The following is a 23,550-nucleotide window of genomic DNA, read 5'->3' on the forward strand; positions in this document are numbered from 1 at the left end:
CAGTCCAGACACAAATGTTCAAAGTTACCATTCAGTCCACTTCACAGTTATAAAACACAAGTGAAGATAGTGGAGAACAAAACAAATAAATAAAAACAGTTATTATGAAATACTACAAGGAAGATTACAGGTCGTTCTCTGGCATAAAACTACCTGAAGGTCGCAATGAAAATTTCCTATTTGGCCAAACCACCAAATGAGATGAAAAATAAATTTCTCCCATAAGATCTAAGGAAGGCAGAAAACATAACATGTGCTAAGGTTAAACTATGAGATCTTTCTTCTTACAGTTTAACTGTAATCACATATATATATGGGATGCTTAAAATGCCTTATTAAAAAGGATTAGCAAGGCATGCTGCCAAAGAAGACAGCCTAGCACACTTTTACAGTACCATTCTGCCCAAGGACATCTACTTATATCACTACCATTTATGTATCATGGTTTATATATATATGCATGCGTATATCTGTATGAATGTATATTTAAAAATCTTTTCTAAGTGGTGGAAAAATCCCACAAATTCAACAAAGTGCATAAATATATGTTATGCTTAAGTGTGAAAGTTGCTCAGCTATGTCTGACTCTTTGTGACCCCATGGACTATACAGTCCACGGAATTCTCTAGGCCAGAATACTGGAGTGGGTAGCCTTTCCCTTCTCCAGGGGATCTTCCCAACCCAGGGATCAAACCCAGGTCTCCCACATTGCAGGTGGATTCTTCACCAACTGAGCCACAAGGGAAGCCCAAGAATACTGGAGTGGGTAGCCTATCCCTTCTGCAGCGGATCTTTCCAACCCAGGAATCGAACCAGGGTCTTCTTCTGCATTGCAGGTGGATTCTTACCAACTGAGCTATCAAGGAAGTCCTTACGTTACACTTGATCAACTATTATTATTAAATACATTAAATAACCACAGAACTATCACCTAAATCAATAAATCCATTACCAAGAACCTGAGAAACCCCTGTGACTTTTTCCTGTCACATATCCATCCCTTTCAAATCCCTACCCTGATTTTTAAAGGTAACCATATCCATACATACCCATACTTATCCATACTTTTACAGTTTCACCAAATAATCATTCCTAAAAAACTATAGCTTAATTTTAGCTTTTTTTTAAACTTCACATAAATGGAATCATATATTTTTCAGTGCTGGCTTTTTAATATATTTATAGGGCTCATCTACACTATTGCCCGTAGGGCAATCCAAGATGGGTGGGTCATGGTGGAGAGATCTGACAGAATGTGGTCCACTGGAGAAAGGAACGGCAAACCACTTCAGTATTCTTGCCTTGAGGACCCCATGAACAGTATGAAAAGGCAAAATGAAAGGATACTGAAAGAGAAACTCCCCAGGTCAGTAGGTGCCCAATATGCTACTGGAGATCAGTGGAGAAATAACTCCAGAAAGAATGAAGGGATGGAGCCAAAGCAAAAAGAATACCCAGCTGTGGATGTGACTGGTGATGGTCTGATGCTGTAAAGAGCAATACTGCATAGGAACCTGGAATGTCAGGTTCATGAATCAAGGCAAATTGGAAGTGGTCAAAGAAGAGATGGCAAAAGTGAATGTCGATATTCTAGGAATCAGCGAACTGAAATGGACTGGAATGGGTGAATTTAACTCAGATGACCATTATATCTACTACTGCGGGCAAGAATCCCTTAGAAGAAATGGAGTAGCCACCATGGTCAACAAAAGAGTCCGAAATGCAGTACTTGGATGCAATCTCAAAAATGACAGAATGATCTCTGTTCGTTTCCAAAGCAAACCATTCAATATCGCAGTGATCCAAGTCTATGCCCCAACCAGTAATGCTGAAGAAGCTGAAACTGAATGGTTCTATGAAGACCTACAAGACCTTTTAGAACTAACACCCAAAAAAGATGTCCTTTTCATTATAGGGGACTGGAATGCAAAAGTAGGAGTCAAGAAACACCTGGAGTAATAGGCAAATTTGGCCTTGGAATATGGAATGAAGCACAGCAAAGACTAATAGAGTTTTGCCAAGAAAATGCACTGGTCATAGCAAACACCCTCTTCCAACAACACAAGAGAAGACTCTATACATGGACATCACCAGATGGTCAACTCCAAAATCAGACTGATTATATTCTTTGCAGCCAAAGATGGAGAAGCTCTATACCATCAGCAAAAACAAGACCAGGAGCTGACTGTGGCTCAGACCATGAACTCCTTATTGCCAAATTCAGACTTAAATTGAAGAGAGTAGGGAAAACCACTAGACCATTCAGGTACGACCTAAGTCAAATCCCTTATGATTATACAGTGGAAGTGAGAAATAGATTTAAGGGCCGAGATCTGATAGATAGAGTGCCTGATGAACTATGGAATGAGGTTCGTGACACTGTACAGAAGACAGGGATCAAGACCATCCCCATGGAAAAGAAATGCGAAAAAGCAAAATGGCTGTCTGGGGAGGTCTTACAAATAGCTGTGAAAAGAAGAGAAGCAAAAAGCAAAGGAGAAAAGGAAAGATATAAACATCTGAATGCAGAGTTCCAAAGAATAGCAAGAAGAGATAAGAAAGCCTTCTTCAGCGATCAATGCAAAGAAATAGAGGAAAACAACAGAATGGGAAAGACTAGGGATCTCTTCAAGAAAATCAGAGATACCAAAGGAACATTTCATGCAAAGATGGGCTCGATAAAGGACAGAAATGGTATGGACCTAACAGAAGCAGAAGATATTAAGAAGAGATGGCAAGAATACACAGAAGAACTGTACAAAAAAGATTTTCACGACCCAGATAATCATGATGGTGTGATCACTGGCCTAGAGCCAGACATCCTGGAGTGTGAAGTCAAGTGGGCCTTAGAAAGCATCACTATGAACAAAGCTAGTGGAGGTGATGGAATTCCAGTTGAGCTATTCCAAATCCTGAAAGATGATGCTGTGAAAGTGCTGCACTCAATATGCCAGCAAATTTGGAAAACTCAGCAGTAGCCACAGGACTAGAAAAGGTCAGTTTTCATTCCAATCCCAAAGAAAGGCAATGCCAAAGAATGCTCAAACTACCACATAATTGCATTCATCTCACATGCTAGTAAAGTAATGGCTCAAAATTCTCCAAGCCAGGCTTCAGCAATATGTGAACCGTGAACTTTCAGATGTTCAAGCTGGTTTTAGAAAAGGCAGAGGAACCAGAGATCAAACTGCCAACACTGCTGGATCATGGAAAAAGCAAAAGAGTTCCATAAAAACATTTATTTCTGCTTTATTGACTATGCCAAAGCCTTTGACTGTGTGGATCCCAATAAACTGTGGAAAATTCTGAAAGAGATGGGAATACCAGACCACCTGATCTGCCTCTTGAGAAATCTGTATGCAGGTCAGGAAGCAACAGTTAGAACTGGACATGGAACAACAGACTGGTTCCAATATACAGCCTTGATGTACTCCTTTTCAGGAACAAATAGGAAAAGGAGTACGTCAAGGCTGTATATTGTCACCCTGTTTATTTAACTTATATGCAGAGTACATCATGAGAAGCACAAGCTGGAATCAAGATTGCCGGGAGAAATATCAATAACCTCAGATATGCAGATGACACCACCCTTATGTCAGAAAGTGAAGAGGAACTAAAGAGCCTCTTGATGAAAGTGAAAGTGGAGAGTGAAAAAGTTGGCTTAAAGCTCAACATTCAGAAAACGAAGATCATGGCATCCGGTCCCATTACTTCACGGGAAATAGATGGGGAAACAGTGGAAACAGTTTCAGACTTTATTTTTGGGGGCTCCAAAATCACTACAGATGGTGACTGCAGCCATGAAATTAATAGACGCTTACTCCTTGGAAGGAAAGTTATGACCAACCTAGATAGCATATTCAAAAGCAGAGACATTACTTTGCCAACAAAGGTCCGTCTAGTCAAGGCTATGGTTTTTTCTGTGGTCATGTATGGATGTGAGAGTTGGACTGTGAAGAAGGCTGAGCACTGAAGAATTGATGCTTTTGAACTGTGGTGTTGGAGAAGACTCTTGAGAGTCCCTTGGACTGCAAGGAGATCCAACCAGTCCATTCTGAAGGAGATCAGTCCTGGGTGTTCTTTGGAAGGAATGATGCTAAAGCTGAAACTCCAGTACTTTGGCCACCTCATGCGATGAGTTGACTCATTGGAAAAGACTCTGATGCTGGGAGGGATTGGGGGCAAGAGGAGAAGGGGATGACAGAGGATGAGATGGCTGGATGGCATCACTGACTCGATGGGCGTGAGTCTCAGTGAACTCTGGGAGTTGGTGATGGACAGGGAGGCCTGGTGTGCTGCGATTCATGGGGTCGCAAAAAGTCTGACATGACTGAGCCACTGATCTGATCTGATCTCATCTTCATTCCTTTCTGTAACTGTGTATTTTTCCATAATATGGATATTCCATGTTATTCTACTGTTAGTGGATGCAAGTTGTTTAAATATTTCATTATTATCAACAATGCTGTTATGGACATTCCCGGAATGGCTCCTGGTGTACACGAACACGTTCTGGGTATACACCTAACAGCAGAATTTCTGGATCACTGGGAACACGCATCTCTAACTCCATAGATACTGTTCTCCAAATTGTACCAATTTATAGTCCCATCAGCATTTAATGAGTTTCCACTGTTCCACACTTCATCAACACTTGGTAATACCATTTTTCCCAGTGAGTACAGAGTGGTATTTTATTGTGGTTTTATATTGCATTCCCTAATTTTTAATGAGTTGAGCATATTTTCATGTGTTCATTAGCTACTTGGATTTTATCTTTTGTCAAGGGCTTTCTTAAATCATTTGCACATTTTCACCACTGAATTTTCTACATGTTTCTTAATGATTTGGGCGTGTTTTTCTACATTTTGTACACATCAGCCCTCTGCTGGTTACATGTGTTGTAAATATCAGCTCATCTACTGTCATGCTTTTCTCAAATTTTTATTTTTAAAATAACCAAATTTATCATTTTTTCCTTTTAGTTAAGCTTTTTGTGACATAAGAAAATTTTCTGTATGCAAGCCTGTGATGATATTCTCCTATCTCATGTTTTAAGACAAACTTTCTTATTTCAACTTTTACGTTCAATAATGTATCTGAAATGAATTTTTAAAATAGTAAAAAGCGGGATTGTATGTGTGTCTCCAATTGTATTTTGTACATTTCTAGCACCATTTAACAGAGAAGGCAATGGCACCCCACTTCAGTACTTTTGCCTGGAAAATCCCATGGACAGAGGAGCCTGGAAGGATGCAGTCCATGGGGTTGCTAAGAGTCGGACATGACTGAGCGACTTCACTTTCACTTCTAACTTTCATGCATTGGAGAAGGAAATGGCAACCCACTCCAGTGTTCTTACCTGGAGAATCCCAGGGATGGGGGAGCCTGGTGGGCTGACGTCTATGGGGTCGCACAGGGTCGGACACAACTGAAGCGACTTAGCAGCACCATTTATTTAACAAACTGTCCTTTCCATATAGCTCCATAGTGGTACCTTTTTTTCTTAGTAAAACAGACATCTACTAATGCATCCGTTTGTTTCTGGGTTATCCTGTTCCACCGGTCTTCCTGTCCATCTTTGAAATAATACTACATTGCCTTTTAAATATAATAGAGTTTAACTTGTTTCATTCTGATTGTTATGAAGTAAACAATATTTTATTGTTATGAAGTAAAACCAGTTCTGCTCACTTGATCTCCTTCACATTATCTTGACTATTCCTGGTCTTTGGGATTTTGATAAGAACTGCAGTTAAGTCTTCAGATCAGTATGGGGCGATATAACATCATTACAGAATACATATAGCTTTCTGTTTATTTAGATCTTAGTTTCTCTTAATGATTTTCTACACTTTTCTGCCAGAGATCTTAGACATCTTTTATTAATCTATTCTGAAGTACTTCTTTCTTTTTTTTTTAAAGCCACTCAGCTTGCAGGATCTTAGCTCCCAGACCAGGGATCAAATTCAGGGCCCCCAGCAGTGAAAGCACAGAGTCCTAATCATTGGAATACCAAGGAATTCCCTTAAATATTTTGTTTTTTATACTATAGTAAACAATGTATTTTTAAAATGTATTTTCTGTTTTTGCTGGTATGTAAAAATACAATGCTTTGGGTTTTCAGATGTTTTTCTTTGTTTTGGCTAGCAAACCAAATTCTAATTTTCAAGATTAACCTATTCTTTTGTATTCTGGATGTAATCATATCATCTATGAAAAATGATAGCTTATTTCCTTCCAATATCTTTTCTTTCCTTTTTACTCTATAGCACTGGATAGTTTCTACAATACAATAAGAAATAAAAATGGGGATGATCCTTCTCATTCCCAACTTTAGAAGGAATGCTTTTTGTTTTACCACTGAGTGTGATGTTTTCTATAGAATTAGGGTTATATATTCTCTTCACTCTCTTCTAGTAACGGTTTCTGAAGTTTTTAAAAACCATATACGGATGCTTAATCTTATGAAATGATTTTTCTGGATGATAAGATCATACAATTGCACTCATCTCACATACTAGTAAAGTAATGCTCAAAATTCTCCAAGCCAGGCTTAAACAATACATGAACTGTGAACTTCCAGATGTTCAAGCTGGTTTTAGAAAAGGCAGAGGAACCAGAGATCAAATTGCCACCATCCGCTGGATCATCAAAAAAGCAAGAAAGTTCAAGAAAATATCTATTTCTGCTTTATTGACTATGCCAAAGTCTTTGACTGTGTGGATCCCAATAAACTGTGGAAAATTCTGAAAGAGATGGGAATACCAGACCACTTGACCTGCCTCTTGAGAAATCTGTATGCAGGTCAGGAAGCAACAGTTAGAACTGGACATGGAACAAAAGACTGGTTCTAAATAGGAAAAGGAGTACGCCAAGGCTGTATGTTGTCACCCTGCTTATTTAACTTTTATGCAGAGTACATCATGAGAACTGCTGGTCTGGAAGAAGCACAAGCTGGAATCAAGATTGCTGGGAGAAATATCAATAACCTCAGATATGCAGATGACACCACCCTTACGGCAGAAAGTGAAGAGGAACTCAAAAGCCTCTTGATGAAAGTGAAAGAGGAGAGTGAAAAAGTTGGCTTAAAGCTCAACATTCAGAAAATGAAGATCATGGCATCTGGTCCCATCACTTCATGGCAAATAGATGGGGAAAAAGTGGCAGACTTTATTGTTTGGGGCTCCAAAATCACTGTAGATGGTGATTGCAGCCATGAAATTAAAAGACGCTTACTCCTTGGAAGGAAGGTTATGACCAACCTAGACAGCATATAAAAAGCAAAGACATTACTTTGCCAACAAAGGTCCGTCTAGTCAAGGCTATGTACAGATGTGAGAGTTGAACTATAAAGAAAGCTGAGTGTTGAAGAATTGATGCTTTTAAACTGTAGTATTGGATAAGACTTGAGAGTCCCTTGAACTGCAAGGAGATCCAACCAGTCCATCCTAAAGGATATCAGTCCTGAATATTCACTGGAAGGACTGATGTTGAAGCTGAAACTCTAATACTTTGGCCACCTGATGTGAAGAGCTGACTTATGTGAAAAGACCCTAATGCGGGGAAAGACTGAAGATGAGAGGAGAAGGGGATGACAGAGGATGAGATGGTTGGATGGTATCACCGACTCAATGGACATGAGTTTGGGTAAACTCCGGGAGTTGGTGATGGACAGGGGGACCTGGTGTGCTGCAATCCATGGGGTCACAAAGAGTCAGACACGACTGAGCAACTGAACTGAAGATCATATGATTTTCCTATTAAGTTTTAATGTGATTAAATATATGATTGCATTTGGAATAATAAACTACATTTCCAGAATAAATCCAATTTAGTATGATGATTTTTAAATATATTATTGGAAATTGTTTGCTAAAAGTTTATGGGAATTTGGATCTGTGTTCATGGTGAGACTGGCCTTTAATTTTTATTCTACTATGGTTTTTGATGGTATTTTATTAGCTTCACAAAATACATTAGTGAGTATATTTGCGTTTCCTATTCCTTAAAAGAATTTAAGGTAAGATTACTTGACTTTTCTATTCTTGTGTCATCCATACTTGAAAATGTATGGGCATCAAATTTTTATAACATTCTTCTAGTATCTGTAATATCTGTAGTGAGATCTATTTTCTTGATTCTAGTTATTTGTACCTTCCCTCTTTTTTTTTCCTGATTAATCTTACTAGGGATTTACCAATTCTATGACATCTTTTCAGACTCAACATTGGCCAGTATATGCTTATATTGTGTTACATATTTTCTAGCTCCTTAATTTCAGTTCTTTGTGTTTCCTTCCTTCTACTTTCTCTGGGTTTCATTTATGTTTTTCTTCACTAATTCCTGAGATTAAAACTGAGCTTATTGATTTTGGCTTTTTTCATTTTCCATTATATACTTTTAAAGCAAAAAAAAAGATCGCTTTAAGTATGGCTTTACATGCATCATAAAAGATTTGAGATAGTGTTTTCATTCTAATTTTTCATTATTAGGGGGAAAAAAAAACTCTGACATACTCTAAAATGGCAATCCTTTGTTAAAATTTTTTCCATGAGAAGTATACACATTTTAAATGTTTCATATGTACTTGCAAGGGTTCTGAAGCAAGGTGCAGGGTTCCAAGTATGTCCATTAAATCAATTTTCATAATCATGTTGTCCACATTTTCTATACTATTATTTTTTAGAAGTCTATTTGCCCTATGATATTTGTGGATATGTAGTTGTCCTCATAGTTCTGAATACTTTTGCTTTTAATCTTTTGGGATAATATGTATTTATATAGCTTCCAAGTGAACTGGATCTTTCATCATGATAACGTCACCTTTATCTCTAGCAAGTTTTTTTAACAGTAATGTCTATTTTACCTGATAGTACTGATAATATGACTATCTCAGCCTTTTTCAACTTTGAATGGTGTATTTTTTCAGTCTTTTAAATCTCCCCATACTTAAGAAGTATTGCTTGTTTAGTTGGTTTTTAAAAATTCAGTTAACAGTTGGTCATAATTTTAACTAAAGCATTTACGGCACATACATTTAATGTAATTACCAAAATACTGTGTCATAAATCTAGTATATTTTTTCATCCCTATTTTTACCTCCTGTTCCATGTTCCCTTTGCTCTCTGTTCTTCTGTTAGTTGATGCTGTATTTAAAAAAATTATTTCCATAAACCTTTCCATTAGTTGCATTTGGTTTTAAAAATTATTCTAGTTCACCTTAAAATTTGGAATTATTAATCAGAATCTAATAGTAGTTTCTTCCAGATAATACAAGTGTCTTGGAACTCTTCACTTTTATGTCCCTCCAGATTTATACACTCATTTTGTGGTTCAGTTCAGTTGCTCAGTCGTGTCTGACTCTTTGCGTCCCTGTCCATCACCAATTCCCAGAGCTTGCTCAAACTCTTGCTCAAACTTAATGTCCATTAAGTCGGTGATGCCATCCAACCATCTCATCCTCTGTCGTCCCCTTCACCTCCTGCCTCCTCCATTTTGTGGTATATAAAATATATATACATATATATATACACACACACTTTAAATTTCACAATGAATTATTTTTAATCTTTTGTATATTCAACATTCATGAGATTTACATACATATTTACTGCCTTTTTTTTTTTTTTGCTTCTTTTTCCTCCCCTGCACCTATAACCTTCTTTCTGGACTCAGTTTACTTTTTTGGGGGGAATCATTTTCCTTTTGGAGAAGGCAGTGGCACCCCACTCCAGTACTGTTGCCTGGAAAATCCCATGGATGGAGGAGCCTGGTAGGCTGCAGTCCATGGGGTTGCTAAGAGTCGGACATGACTGAGCGACTTCACTTTCACTTTTCACTTTGCTGCATTGGAGAAGGAAATGGCAACCCACTCCAGTGTTCTTGCCTGGAGAATCCCAGGGATGGCGGAGCCTGGTGGGCTGCCGTCTATGGGGTCGCACAGAGTCAGACATGACTGAAGTGACTTAGCAGAAGCAGCAGCATTTTCCTTTTATCTACAAAAATCCTTTACAATTTCCTTTTAGTGAGAATATGTTGGTGGTGAACTTTCACAGTTTCTAATCTGAAAACATCTTCATTTGCTTTCAGTTCTGATAGGTAGTTACGCTGGGATTAGAATTTTAGGTTGTATTTATTTTCTTTCAGCACACAGAACATGTCTGTCATCTGGCTTTCTTTGCGACTGTCAAGAAGTTAGCGGTCAAACTTTTGCCTCTTTTAAGGTAATCTATTTTTCTCCTGGCTAATTTTAAAATTCTGTCCTTATATATATATATATATATTTTTCAATTTCAATATGACATATCTAGATGTATATTTCTTTGAATGTTTTAAAATTACTGGGGTTCTTAAATCCTTGATATCTTTCATAATTTTTGACAAGTGCTCTGCCAAAATCTCTTCAAACTCCTACCTTTCCATCTCCCTTCTTTCTGGGACTCCAAAAAATGTATATGAGTCCCTTTCCCTCTTATTCTCTTTTATGTACATTGGTCCTTTTCTTTCTCTGGATTGCATTCTGGATTTCCTTCTATTCTGTCTTCCAGTTCACTGGTTCTCTAATTTAACTATATTTAATCTGCCATCAAACTCATCTATTAGGTTAATTTTTGTTGTATTTCTCAATTCAGGAATTTCCAATTATTTCCTTTTCAAATCAGCTATTCTGCTTTTTATAGTTTCTAGTTTCTATCTAAAATTTTCAACTTTGTTTTTAACTCTTTGAACATAATAAGCATACCTGTTTTGAGTCAATGTCTAATAATTCCAGTATCTGGATATTTGTTGCCTGTTCTTTGTGCTGATTCTTGCTTACAATGTCTTGTCTCCTCACGTCCTCTCTGATTATGTGCTAGACAATGTATTTGAAAAATTATTATGGGATGGTTTGTTTCCTCTGGTTCCCTCTTATTCCTAGAGTGTATCCCTTAAGATTTTTTGCCTAACTGGTATAAAGATTACTTTATACATTAATGTGGTATACTTCACACTGTCCCTGACATGCCTCTTTTAAAGGCCCTCCTCATTCCCTCTTGCCTCTTCACCACCTCCAACCTCTCACGCTAGAGCCTCATCCTCAGTGTCCACACCGTTGGTAGGCTGGGTGCTCCAACTTTTATGGCCTTTGCCCTGCAAGGGTATGTAAGTGGAGTAGAGCCTCTCAGCTGCATTTTCCAGACTGGCATAAGAACCAGTTATGGTTTTGTAACCTACAGAACCACTTTTCCCAAGATTTTAAAATCAAAGAAATTTGGAAAATAGTTTTGGCCAATATATGTATACTTATGAGATAGATAATGTGGCTGAAGTTAGAGATATCCAAAATAAAACTTGTATCACATCATTAATAAAAGAAAGGAATTTGAGTTAAATAGCTGGCAATTAAATAATATTAGAAAAAATGGAAAAAGCCTACATGATCAGAAATTAAGATGTGCATTTATTTTCTCACCATTTTCTGCCAATGGAGCAAGAACTTCAAAAACCATTTCCCTCTTATCATGTTCTATTTGTTTCTTGAAGAGTTTCACCAGCTCTTCAGCAATGTTTGTGCTGGCAAACTGTTCTTTACTTGACTCTGTAAAAAATAAGAGGAAAATTTAAAGTAAAAAAACAAAATTAAGCACAGAAATTTTTTTCTATTACTTTCAATGCTTGGTCATTTTGTATCATTACTGATAAATGCAAACACTCTTCAAATACAGAAACAGTCCTTTTTTTTTTTTTTTTTTTAATGCCTCTGTAGAGGAAAAATGTCTAAAGCTTTAAGATGTTCTGACCCAATTATATTCAAGGCTATAAAAAAAATGTTTGCTAGCATAACATATAGGTAACCATAGCAATGGTAAAATTACCGTTATAAATTCATAGTTTCAAGGCTTTTAGCCAAAGAAGAAAAATTACTCATAACAGATTGCATTTCACATGGCTGAATTAAAGGTGACTTGTCTTTATACCATTAGAGCAGTATACTTTCACACTGTCCCTGACATGCCTTCTTTCTTGTCTCTTCACCACCTCCGACCTTTCACTCTAGAGCCTCATCCTCAGCATTTAAATATGCTCTAATATTTCTCACAAAAAAAGCAATATTAAAACCAAATACCATCCCTTTACTCCACTTTCATGAAGCTACCATCCAGTCTGTTGAATTTCACAAACAAGTGTCTTGACAGCACTGCCTACATGCACTGTCTCTACTTCCTCAACTCACAGGCATACCTAAACCCACCTCAGACCAGTTTTGGCCCGCCTCTACATTCTGCAGTCTCCTTCGCGTGCTCCTCCTTTCCACCAGACCTGTATAAATTCAAGTTCCTTAAGACTTCATCTTCGGCTTTCTTACCTTGATCCTTACTCTCACCCCAAGCAATCTAATTTTTTTCCAAAGCATAAAAATACCACATATATGTTGATGCTTATACAATCATATCTCTAGCCCTCTTCTTAACTCCAGGCTATTTAAATGGCCATTTGACATCTCCATTTGAATATCTTTCTAGCATTCAAACACCATGCCTAATGTAGACTTTTGATATTCTGATATCTCTGTTCTTTCTCCAGACTTCCTTAATTTAGTGAATAAACATGCCACCTACCCACCTGCCACACAGGCAGAAACCTGGGGGGTCTCTGCTCATTTGTTCTCACTCAGTGTATCCAAAGAATAACCAAAAGCTATCAATCTACCTCCAAAATACAACCAGAATCCATTCTGTTTCCTTTCTGATTCTCAGTTCTTTTGCTGCGTCAGATATCCTATCAATTTATCTAAAAGTTTCTCTCAGAGAATCAACCAATCTAGTTGAGATTGCTTGCTCTCCATGTTGGCTGGGCACACCAACATCCTGGAATTTCTTTTTCATCATCTTGATGGATATCTTCTTCTCCTTCCTGTATTAGATACTCTATTATCTATGTTCATTCACATTCAGTTTTTTAGTTTCAGTGGAGGCATCCCCCAGCAGCTTTCTGAGAAAGGTAAAGCACAGTTTGAAGAAGATAAATATTTAGAGATTTTAACTGTCTGAAATGTTCCTTCCCACCTAGAATGTACATCTGTAATTTAAATTCCTTCCTTACCTCATTCAATTATGTCCTCATACTAGCAATTATTGTTACTTACAATTACATGCTTATTTATAAGTTCATCTTAGAAATAAGTTTCCACATCACCTACTAAAATCTAAGCTGCCTGAGAGCATGACTACCACGAACACAGTATACAGTGTGGTGCCTAGTACAGAGCAAGTGTTCAAAAGAAATGTGTTGATTTTGAATGTTGGAAAAAACAAGTAAACAAATGCAAGAGTTACATTCTATTCTCTCGTTTCTGGTAAATCTCTGCCAATATCAAATAAAAAATATTACAAATTCAACTTTAAAAGAAAATGGAGAACAAATATTTATATTGCTTACAAGTTTTGATTTACTCTACTGTTACCCTGCTTTTGGCACATGTACCAGATCTATGCCAAAATGATGAGACTCCACTCCAAGACTTCTAAGATTCCTTAGCGCTACAAAAAAAGAGCAAGGGTGGAGTGTCTTTTCTAATAAGCTACCTAAACCCTCAGAAATCAAATTTTACAAACATAACACCTTACCCTAAAAAGTTAGTTTGATTTAAACAGGAATGATTTAACTCCTCAACATTTGTGGTTGCTCTTCTGTTTCTCACAATTCTTCAAATAAACGAAACATAAAATCATAGATGAAATAGACATCATTTATCTAGTTATGTACTCTTAACTCTTTTTTAAAAAGTTGTAGCACTTTTTTCCAATCCATAGTTTGTTTTTCCACTTATTAAACTGAAACCAAATCACCGTTAAGTAATTCAGTCCATTTGCCAGCACAGGGAACAATGCACCATGATTAATACAGGAATTCACGAAGAAAACCTGATCATATCCTGTAGGTGGATACAGAGAAAAGACAGCATGATCTGTGATTTGGACATTATATTTGATTTAAATGCCACAGATCCTTAACAGACTTTCAGCAAGAAGGATTTTTTCCTAAAGGTTTATTTTTTAAAGTTGTTTTTTTTTTTTTTTTAATGTGGACCATTTTTTAAAAAGTCTCTATTGAATTTGTTACAATACTACTCCTGTTTTGTTTTGTTTTGTTTTGGCTGTGAGGCATGAGGGGTCTCAGCTTCCCAGCCAGGAACTAAGCCCGCACCCTCTGCATCAGAAGGTGAAGTCTTAACTATTGGACAGCCAGGGAAGTCCCCCCTTAAGCATTTATTTTTTAACAAAATTATATACGAATTTAAAGAGTTAATTCTAATACTTATATTACCAGCAGAATCCAGTCTCCCTTTCCCATTTCTTCTTCAAAAACAAGCACATAAAGCTCTTTTAGCTAATTCACTGGTATTTACCTACAAATCTTTAAATAACATTTTGTATTGACAATTTTTGCTTTTAGTTTTAGGTATTTTTGATTGACCTTTCACTATGAAAGATGAAGCACTAGCTTTCTCCTTTTCATGTCTCCACAATAACCTACATCTTTACAATGTAATTATACTGTAATTTTGGTTTGAAATAATTAGTGTCTCAATAATATACTGTTTCATTTGGCCTGGGGTTACTTCTATTTCCTTGGAATTAGTTTTTTTTTTTCTCATTTAATTAGCTTTCAATGTACTTATTATTAATTCAACTCCAAACTTTCCATCAGTTGTCTGATTTTTTTCTTAATAAGCACGTTCTCTTTAGGTGCTCAATTAATTTCATCTCGTGTAAGTTTCCCCAATCTGGACTGGCTGCTCTTTGAAAACAGGAAATTTGGGGCTGTCATGTCACTATACTACTAGAAACTTCTATTTTCCTGTTGAATCTCCTGTCTCCTGATTCCTATGTAGTCTTATTATTTATATCCCTTGTTTCATTGCAACACACCTTCCAGAAGCTTCTAGGAAAGATATAAAGGATACCAGTTTTCTGAGATGTTCATGTTTAACACTGTCCCTACTGTTACCTCACACTTGACTTGATGATTTGCATATAGAATTCTATACTGGAAATAATATTTCCTCAAATCTTAAAGGCAACAACATTCCATTTTCTTTTGGTTACCAGTGTTGTTTGATACATCTGATGTCTACTGATTCACAACCTTTTTTCTATGTAACTTTTTTCCTTCCTCTCTCTCTCTCTCTCTCTGGAATTCTATAAAATGTTCCCTTTGTCCCCATTATTCTAAAATTTCACATTGATGTGCCGTGGTCTGGGGACCAAATTTCATCCACTAGGCTGTCATTTGATAAGATTCTTCCAATCTGGAGAAATATTTATTTGAGTTCTGTGACACTTGGGTTTATTCAGCAATTTTTTCCTACTTATCTCTTTCTAAAACTCTTGGACTGATCCTCTATTTTCCATACCCTTGCTTTTTGCTTTACTTCTGTAAATATTTCTCTATTCATTTTATTGTCTTTCATTTCAGCTGTTTTAGCTTTCTTGCTCTGTTCCTTTTTCTTTAAAAATAGCGTCCTGTCATAATTTTCATGCTTACAGTATTTTCCTACTTGAGCATATTAGAGTCCTCCCCCCCGCCCCACCCTGCATAGTTTCTACTTTCTCCAAGTTACTTTATTTCATTATTTCCCATGTTAAAGGCGGGCCTCACTTTTCTAGTTGTCTGCTACTCAGTAAGAACTGAGATTTAAAAACTGATTAGGATCTATGAGTGGCCTCCTAAGATTCCCTGTAGATCTGAAGGCTCTGTGTACAAGAACTCCAACATAAGTAGCTTTAAGTCCATATCCTCTGAGTCTCTCTACAGAGTAAACACAGTCTTGTGCTTAGATGGGAAGGCCAGTTGAGTGGGAAGGGACAGAAGAAACTCTTGATGCCACTAAATCCTGAGCCTTTTGAAGATACCAAAGAACAAACTGGTTAGTTCTTGGCTTTCCAATTCAGGATTCAAATTTCAAAGTTTTGCTAAGTGAGTTACTGCTTCTTTTCTTTCCAGGTTCTACAAAGTTTTTGTATTATCCCTTTTGTTTGTTTTCCCTCCCCTTTCCTTAATTGTTTTGCATTAAAAAAAAACCCAAAAAAACAAAAAAAACTCTTCACTGTAGTTTTAGTTGGTTTCCAAAAGGGAGTAAAAGTACAGATTTTTATTCTAACATTTCTATCCGCCTCCCCAAATACTAATATTTTAAGCAGACAAGTTTATTTATAAAAGATTGTGAAGCCAAACAAAAAGGGGGAAAATCTCATTCTGTTTAATCTATAATGTTTATAAGCATGCAAACTTTAAAACTGGATTCATCCTATAATTGTGAATACAGAATACAGAATAATATTGTGTGCACATAAACTAGGAATCAAAGACTTAAAAAGGGCTGCACATTCCTTTTCTGCCCCCAATCCTAAACTAGACTGCATTCATTTATTTTCTATTTTATCTTTAAGCTATATCTTTAGTGAGCAAAAACACATATATTTCTTAGCTCCAATTATAAACAATATAATCCTAAAATGTAATAGGATCTACACTTTAGCACTGAAACAATGTATCGGTGACGTTTCAAAAAAAATAAACTAGAAGAATCTAAATGGATTTCCAGGTTAACATCTAAAGAAAAATGTATTCTAAGTATATTAATCAGTTATGAATAATTACATTTTGGTTCATGTCTGGGACTTACCAAGTTCTGCTAAATTGCCAAACGCAACAAGACACATTTCTGTAAGAGCTGCATTTTGGCAGTGGATGCCCAGTAATTTAACTAAGGTAGGAATAACACCCATGTTGATAAGCTGGGCTTGAAGGGAATCTGTTAAAAAACAAACAAACAAACAAGAAAACAAAACACAAAAAAAGTGTTTACGTATTAAATGGACATTAGTAAGAAGAAACCACCTCTTATACTCCCTACTGCAAACACAATACTATTTCATACTATTTTAATTATGGTAAAACAAGGTTAAATCCACTCATAAGTCTTGAAAATGTTTAAGACATTAGTTCAAAGGAATTGAATTTTGAAACTTTTCAACGGCATTTTCAAAGAAATTTAGAAATGACAATAATTCAAGTAATATGTCACATCACCAGTTTTTTTTTTTAATGGTCTTATACCTTTACTAAGTAGGTTTTAAAATGCATAAACAATTAAACATTACTATTGGTTTTTAAGTTAAAAGGTTAGACAAAGTAACACTTGCATTACAGGAAGACACAGAGTATATGAAAAGCATAAGAAAAAAAGCAACTTTAATAAAGACTAAGAAGATAAAAAGTCTTAGAACCCCTTAAAAATGCTTAATAAAGAATGAAAAATATATAACACATTAAAATTATTATTTATTTGCAGCAGAGTGTTCTTTGATGACTGTTAGGAAGGAAAGTTTTAACAAGGAAAAAATTTGGTTACATAAAATATTTCTCTTTTCAAAGTTTTATTTAATAATAGTGACAATCATCTTAGGAAAGAAAGGAAGATTTGGCTTGAGAGGTAAAGAGGTCAATATGGCTTTGTTATCATTGCTTGCCTTCATTTTCTAAGAAACTAATTGATTTTAAAGTTCTTAATAAGCCCCAGATTTTTCACAACAGCTCTTCATGAACACTGATAATAGAATACCTGTAACAGAGTTGAAGGTAAATAAACAAAAATGAAAACCAAAAGTACTACCTCTAAGAGTAAGCAGAAAGACACTATGAAGAAAGGCACTCATATGCCTATGCAAAACACTATCACTACTAACACCTGCTTCATCTAGAGGAAAGCTTTCAAAATCTTTTTCTTTTCCTTTTAAAAATCATATGCCATTTTCAAGTTAATAATTTTCTCCAAATTTAAGTTATGTATTTTTTTATCTAAAGACAAAAATCTGTTTCTTACAAAACACATTTTCCTCATAGCATGCATCCCTTGATGGAGTTTGTGTATTAATCTCTTTACCACTCTTCAGAGTTCTTAGGCTTCCCTGGTGGCTCAGTGGTAAAGAATCTGCCTGCCAATGCAGGAGATGCCGGTTGGATCCCTGGATTGGGAAGATCCCCTGGAGAAGGAAATAGCCCACTCCGGCATTCTTGCCTGGGGAATCCCATTGGCAGAGGAGCCTTGAGGGCTACAGACCACGGAGATGCAAAGAGTCAGACATGACTTAATGACTAAACCGTAACAACAACATAGTTCTTAACCTATAGATAAGATGGTTGGGTGACCATCAGAAAGAAGATAAAGGTAAGGCTGAGCTGTCTCACATGCCAATTGATTACTTGCCTAGAGGTCTGTGTAGTTAATTTTTCCTGCTTTTAGAGTCAAATATGAATAGATAGCCAACAAGAGGCTTGTCGGCCCTGAAAACTGATGGTAATTATGGATATTATCTGGCTCAGTTGCCGGTGGGATGGGAGGGGGAGTCATCTATACTAGAAAGAGGCTTATTACCAAAATAAGAATAGAAAACAAATCCTGAGACAAATGAAGTTTACACTGAAAGTTCAAATAGTCTAAAACAATTTCAAATTTTGCAGTGGAATTATGAAGTCTTTTCTAAAATGACATATATGTAAAAGAATGTATTCAATTAAATGATTCGTTTTTATGCTTCTGATGCTATTTTTTTCTTACTATACAATTCAGTAATTAATGAATGATTCACAACTCTTACATTATCTTACAGGCAAATCGCCTATTACACCTATAGTATTACATGTATTACAGTATATACCTATATGTTATATTGGCAGAATATTTGTATCTTGGTTATAGTATTTATAAAGATCATGCACCAAGAAGCTTTCCAAGTTAGAGATTATTTTGGTTACTTACCAGTTGACAGAGTGCCTTATTATTGGGTCACCTCTGCAGATCCTTATTCTTTAGCAGTATTTTTAACTTTATTTATTCCTTTTGACTACCTCTTCAAATACTGCAGAACTGCTGAATCATTAAATCTCAGGTACGTAAGCGTGAGCACTAGCGCATGCATTGAGTGAGTCAAACTCCACTATATGTCTGCATATATGTAAGCATCACACACCCCCTCAGTACTGTTGGTACAAACTATGAAAATCCAACAGTCCAGGGACATTAGAGGAATAACAAAATATAGGAAGGAGCTAACAGGAGAACGCCACTTAAATAATGCTCTTCATGTTTTCTGAACTTGGCATCTCTACCACTTTCTTTGACCACTTTTACAACATTATGGATTTTGGTTCCAGGGATAAGAGGGCCAAAAAAAAAAAAAAGAGAAACATTGCAGAGTTTCATACAATCTGTGGCATACAAATTGAAGCAGCAATATTTGAAATTGTGGTAGATAAGCAGAAAAAATAGCATGGTCCAATGGCATATGGTATAAATTGCCGTAATTCATGAAAATCACATTGCTTCATTAAAATGTGTTTTCAAGCTACCCAGGAGCCAAATTAACTGTGTATTCACATACAACACACATACCACACACAAGTAAAGAGAAAAAATATATAGTCATCCAATGGACAGGCCTCATTTCAGACCACTTGGGTGCCCTTCTTTTATATCCATTTCTATGAAGGTAATTAAAACAAAAATTACACTCAAATAATTCTAAAATCTGTTCATGCCAATTGCAGGCAAGTCATTCTCCTTTGTTAATGGAGGCCCAGAAGACAGAAATATCTTAAACAGGCTGATACAAATTTTCATCTCAAGATAGGCAGGCATCCTAGAACATGGTTCTCAAAGTGGAGTCCCCAAAACCCTTTCAGAGGATCACCAGGTCAAAATTACTTAAAACACCAAGATTTGATTTGCCTTTTTGACCGTGCTGACATTTCCACTGATGGCACAAAAACAGTAGTGAGTAAAACTGCTGGGGCATTAGTATGAACCCCGTCAATGGCACCAAAATGTAGTCACTGTATTCTTAAAATCACACATTCACAGTAAAATAAATGCTATTCTTTTCAGCAGTTAAAGAAATTTAACTTATTTTTTCATAAAAAGATGCTATTTATGTTGACCTATAATGGATTTTTATTATTTGAAAGTGCATATACTACTAAATAATTTTTTAAATGTCTTCATTTTAATTTCCAATATAATATTGATAGATATAACGCATACATATAAACAAAAATCCTTTGAGATCTTTGGTAATTTTTAAGTGTTTAAAAGAGCCCTGAGATCAAAAGTTTAAGAACCACTGCCAATGGATTACCTAATTTTTATAGGAATTGGGGAAAAAAAATATAGAAAAGAGTTCTAAAATTCAATGATATGCTTGGCAGATGTGACAGAAGAAAAAATTAATTAAAAGCACGGTAGGAATCCTAGATACTGATGCTTAGATATTTTGAGTGAGATAACATTAATTAAGCACTGGAGCACCTCATTTTGCTTATATGAGTAGATATTCTACTTAAGTCTAGGAGAATATTCCATGATTAGATCTGTTTCCCTATTTCAGTTACAACTTACTATGTTATCAATACATAGTTCTTTTGAGGGTTAAGTAAAGCTCCTGTTTGTGTGGAATAAATTAGTATTAGTTCTTATTGCTGGAAGCAAATGATTAAGTTGAGTCACTTTTTCTTATTGCCCAGAGAAAGCTGTGAATAGACTTCAAAGGCCATGGCTGACACTCATGCTGTTGTGAACGGTATCAGGGATGTGACTTACAAATTAAAGACTAACTGGAAGAAATCCTCAGAACCAGTTCACATTCTCTAGAGACACTTGAGAGAATGAGACATAATTCAAGACTGAGACTTATCGCATCCTTCAATGAATACCAGCAACTCCAAAACAATGTCAGAGCTCAACAAATACAGTTCACAAGAATGCAACCCAGGCCCATACATAGCAAACATGTATGTGTGAAAGACAGTCTTTAGACAGGACAATGTCATAAACGTCTGAAGACTTTTAAAAATTGCTCCTGACACACATCACAGACAGATACTGACCAAAATACAGAATTACAAAATTACATAATATCAAGATGACACAGGCCCTGCATGATCTATGGGAGGAAGAGGAAGAAAGGCACTGAGGGGGTGCAATACAGATGCATATACAAAGAGATATATAAGGCAATCAACGCATGCGCTGGTGTGAACACTTACCTACCTACATTTGAATTTCAATGGTTCCAAGTTCTTCAGGTCACACACACATGGAAACTCCAAAGAATGGAGATCTGGAGAGAAGATCTCAAGTTGAAGAACCTTTTTCCCCCTGAGTTTTCAGTTTAATGTTTCAAACATTGGTATAGATTATAGGTCCAGAAAAGTATGCCAAGAATTCTAGTAACTCAACTGAAGTTATGTGGATCAATTACTAAAAAGTATAGGTTTTTAAAGAAGATAACACATGTTTATCTTATTCCCAAGAAAAGGTCCTTACAATGTTAAAAAATTTTTAAGCTGATTAATAGGACATAATGATGAAACTGTGTCAAAGTAACACACATAGACAATTCAAAATACACAGTCTCTACATCAGTATGTAGATTTGGTATGTATAGTATTCATAGTGTAAAGAGTACAACAGTCTTATTTATAAGCTTGCACAAAAACCACATCTAGAGTCTAATTATATATAGTGGAAACAATAAAAACAAGCAAATATAAATCCTGATGAGTTGGATAAAAATCATTTGGGTACAATAAAGAACAAAAAAATTGCCCTTTACTAATGGCACATCTATATTTCCAAAAATATATATATAAAGTAAAAATTAGATATGATGTAACAGTGCAGTATAATTTGTGAGCTGAAGCAAGTTGTAGCTCTATCATTACATTGAAAAGTAAACTGGCTTAAATACAGCAACCAAGAGGATGGTCTGTGGTTAAAAACTTTATACATACACATGTGCAAATACAAGTAAAGACTTCCTGATTTCAGTTAAACTTATTACCTAATATCTTTTTGTTGATTGATGAGGAAAGGGAAGAATTTTTATTCTAAATCTAATGCTGAGCAAATAAAACCAAAAATATTTACAATTGCTTAAAATTAACTTCAATTATTTTGAAATTTCTGTTTACTCAAAACATGCATTTCATGTTATGTTTACATACAGATTACCTCTATAATTTAAGCCCCAGGTTACATATCTCAATGATAATCAGCAATTTTCAAAAAAAAAAAAAAAAAAAAGGAATCAAGATTCATTAGTATTTTAGAGTACTAGAGGTTTAAAAATAATACACTTACACATTTCGTACTTTCTGAAAGTTAACAATAAAAAGTGAAAAAGTTTCTAGGTTCTGAAACTAAAAGAGTCTCTACAGAGCAAAATTTTCCTTCTGTAAAAGTTATAGAGATAAATGACAAAATTACATGAGTGAGTAGAACATAAAAACAACAATAACAATGGAAAACCTGAAAGCAAATCACAAGAGAAAGGAAAATATTTTATATTTCTTAAGAGGTCTGTTCATTTACTGTTCTCAATCCAATGACATCCAGAATGATTATGTCTTTCTTAATCTAGTAGATATTTTTTTTCCCTAGGCTCACTTCAGGTTAAATTACATATTACAGATCACCTATTGTTATAAGGAATTGTTACAAAGAAGATTCCTACAGATCCATCTAGAAAATTAAGAAAATTCCTACAGATACATTAAGAAAATTCTATGCTTTCACCTCAGACATAAACTGGTCTTTTAAAGGTTAAAGTTGTTTGTTTTTTAGAAGAGGACTACAGTCAGCTATTGCTTAAGTGGCTCTTAACTGAGAGAAAAACATTCAGTCTTGGCTCTCCTATGGCATGGCTGAAAAGCCACATCTACAGTTAAGTATAAATTTAAGCATAAATTTTGTACAGCCAATTGAGCTGTGAGGCTAATATACAGACAACACATATATCTTGCAATCATATGTGTTTAAAAACATAAAAATTCTGTTTTCCAAACGAATGCTTTGGTTTTAACAACAACAAAACAAATAGTAGTAGTTACCCTAGAGAATTACTATGATTAAGTTTTTACACTTTAAAATTACATAAAAGTTATTTGCAACACACAAACTGTGTTAAGAAGTATCTACATAAGCCAAAGATTTCTGACTTCTTTCCAGTAAACATTTTTCAATTAAATTTGTTTTTCAGTAAGTAAAATATAGGCAGTTTGCTGTTAACTAGATTTTATTTGTAGTTAGAAAATAGTTACTAATTTTCATACAAGTTAGCTTATATATGATACTTTTCTGCTATAATTTCTTGATGAATGAATTATTTTAAGTGGTCTAAATTAAAGATGTGCTGATATCAGACCATGTATCTCTGACTTTTGCCACAGCTCTGTCAAACAAGAATGTTTATGTCAGTGTCACCTCTGGCACCTACAAATTTGTGCATAGTCAATGATCATGTGTTTGATACCCTCATATTTCAATTAGTGCAACATAAATAATAAAAACAAGGCCTGGTCTTTCAGTTTTCCCTTCACTATCTAACAGGTAAACATTTCATATAAAAATCTCCTAATGTGCATCACATGCTGAAATTCTATCAGCTGAAATGTAAATGTGTATTTATATTGCAATATTAAAATGTGGCAATAAGTAATGATGGT

General features: G+C 35.5%; 1 protein-coding gene across 6 annotated transcripts in view; it reads right to left on the reverse strand.

The window, feature by feature from the left end:
* Positions 1 to 23,550, reverse strand: part of RAP1GDS1 (Rap1 GTPase-GDP dissociation stimulator 1) — a 148,991-nt gene that overhangs the window by 20,206 nt on the left and 105,235 nt on the right. For all 6 annotated transcript variants that reach the window (XM_019962420.2, XM_019962418.2, XM_019962419.2 and 3 more), the window contains 2 exons: positions 16,673 to 16,801; positions 11,456 to 11,581 (listed from right to left, as the gene is read on the reverse strand). In XM_019962420.2, coding sequence (XP_019817979.1) covers positions 11,456 to 11,581; positions 16,673 to 16,801 — 255 coding nt within the window. The remainder of the gene's footprint in view (positions 1 to 11,455; positions 11,582 to 16,672; positions 16,802 to 23,550) is intronic.

Source organism: Bos indicus, chromosome 6 (genome assembly GCF_029378745.1).
Source record: "Bos indicus isolate NIAB-ARS_2022 breed Sahiwal x Tharparkar chromosome 6, NIAB-ARS_B.indTharparkar_mat_pri_1.0, whole genome shotgun sequence".
Taxonomy (NCBI): Eukaryota; Metazoa; Chordata; class Mammalia; order Artiodactyla; family Bovidae; genus Bos; species Bos indicus.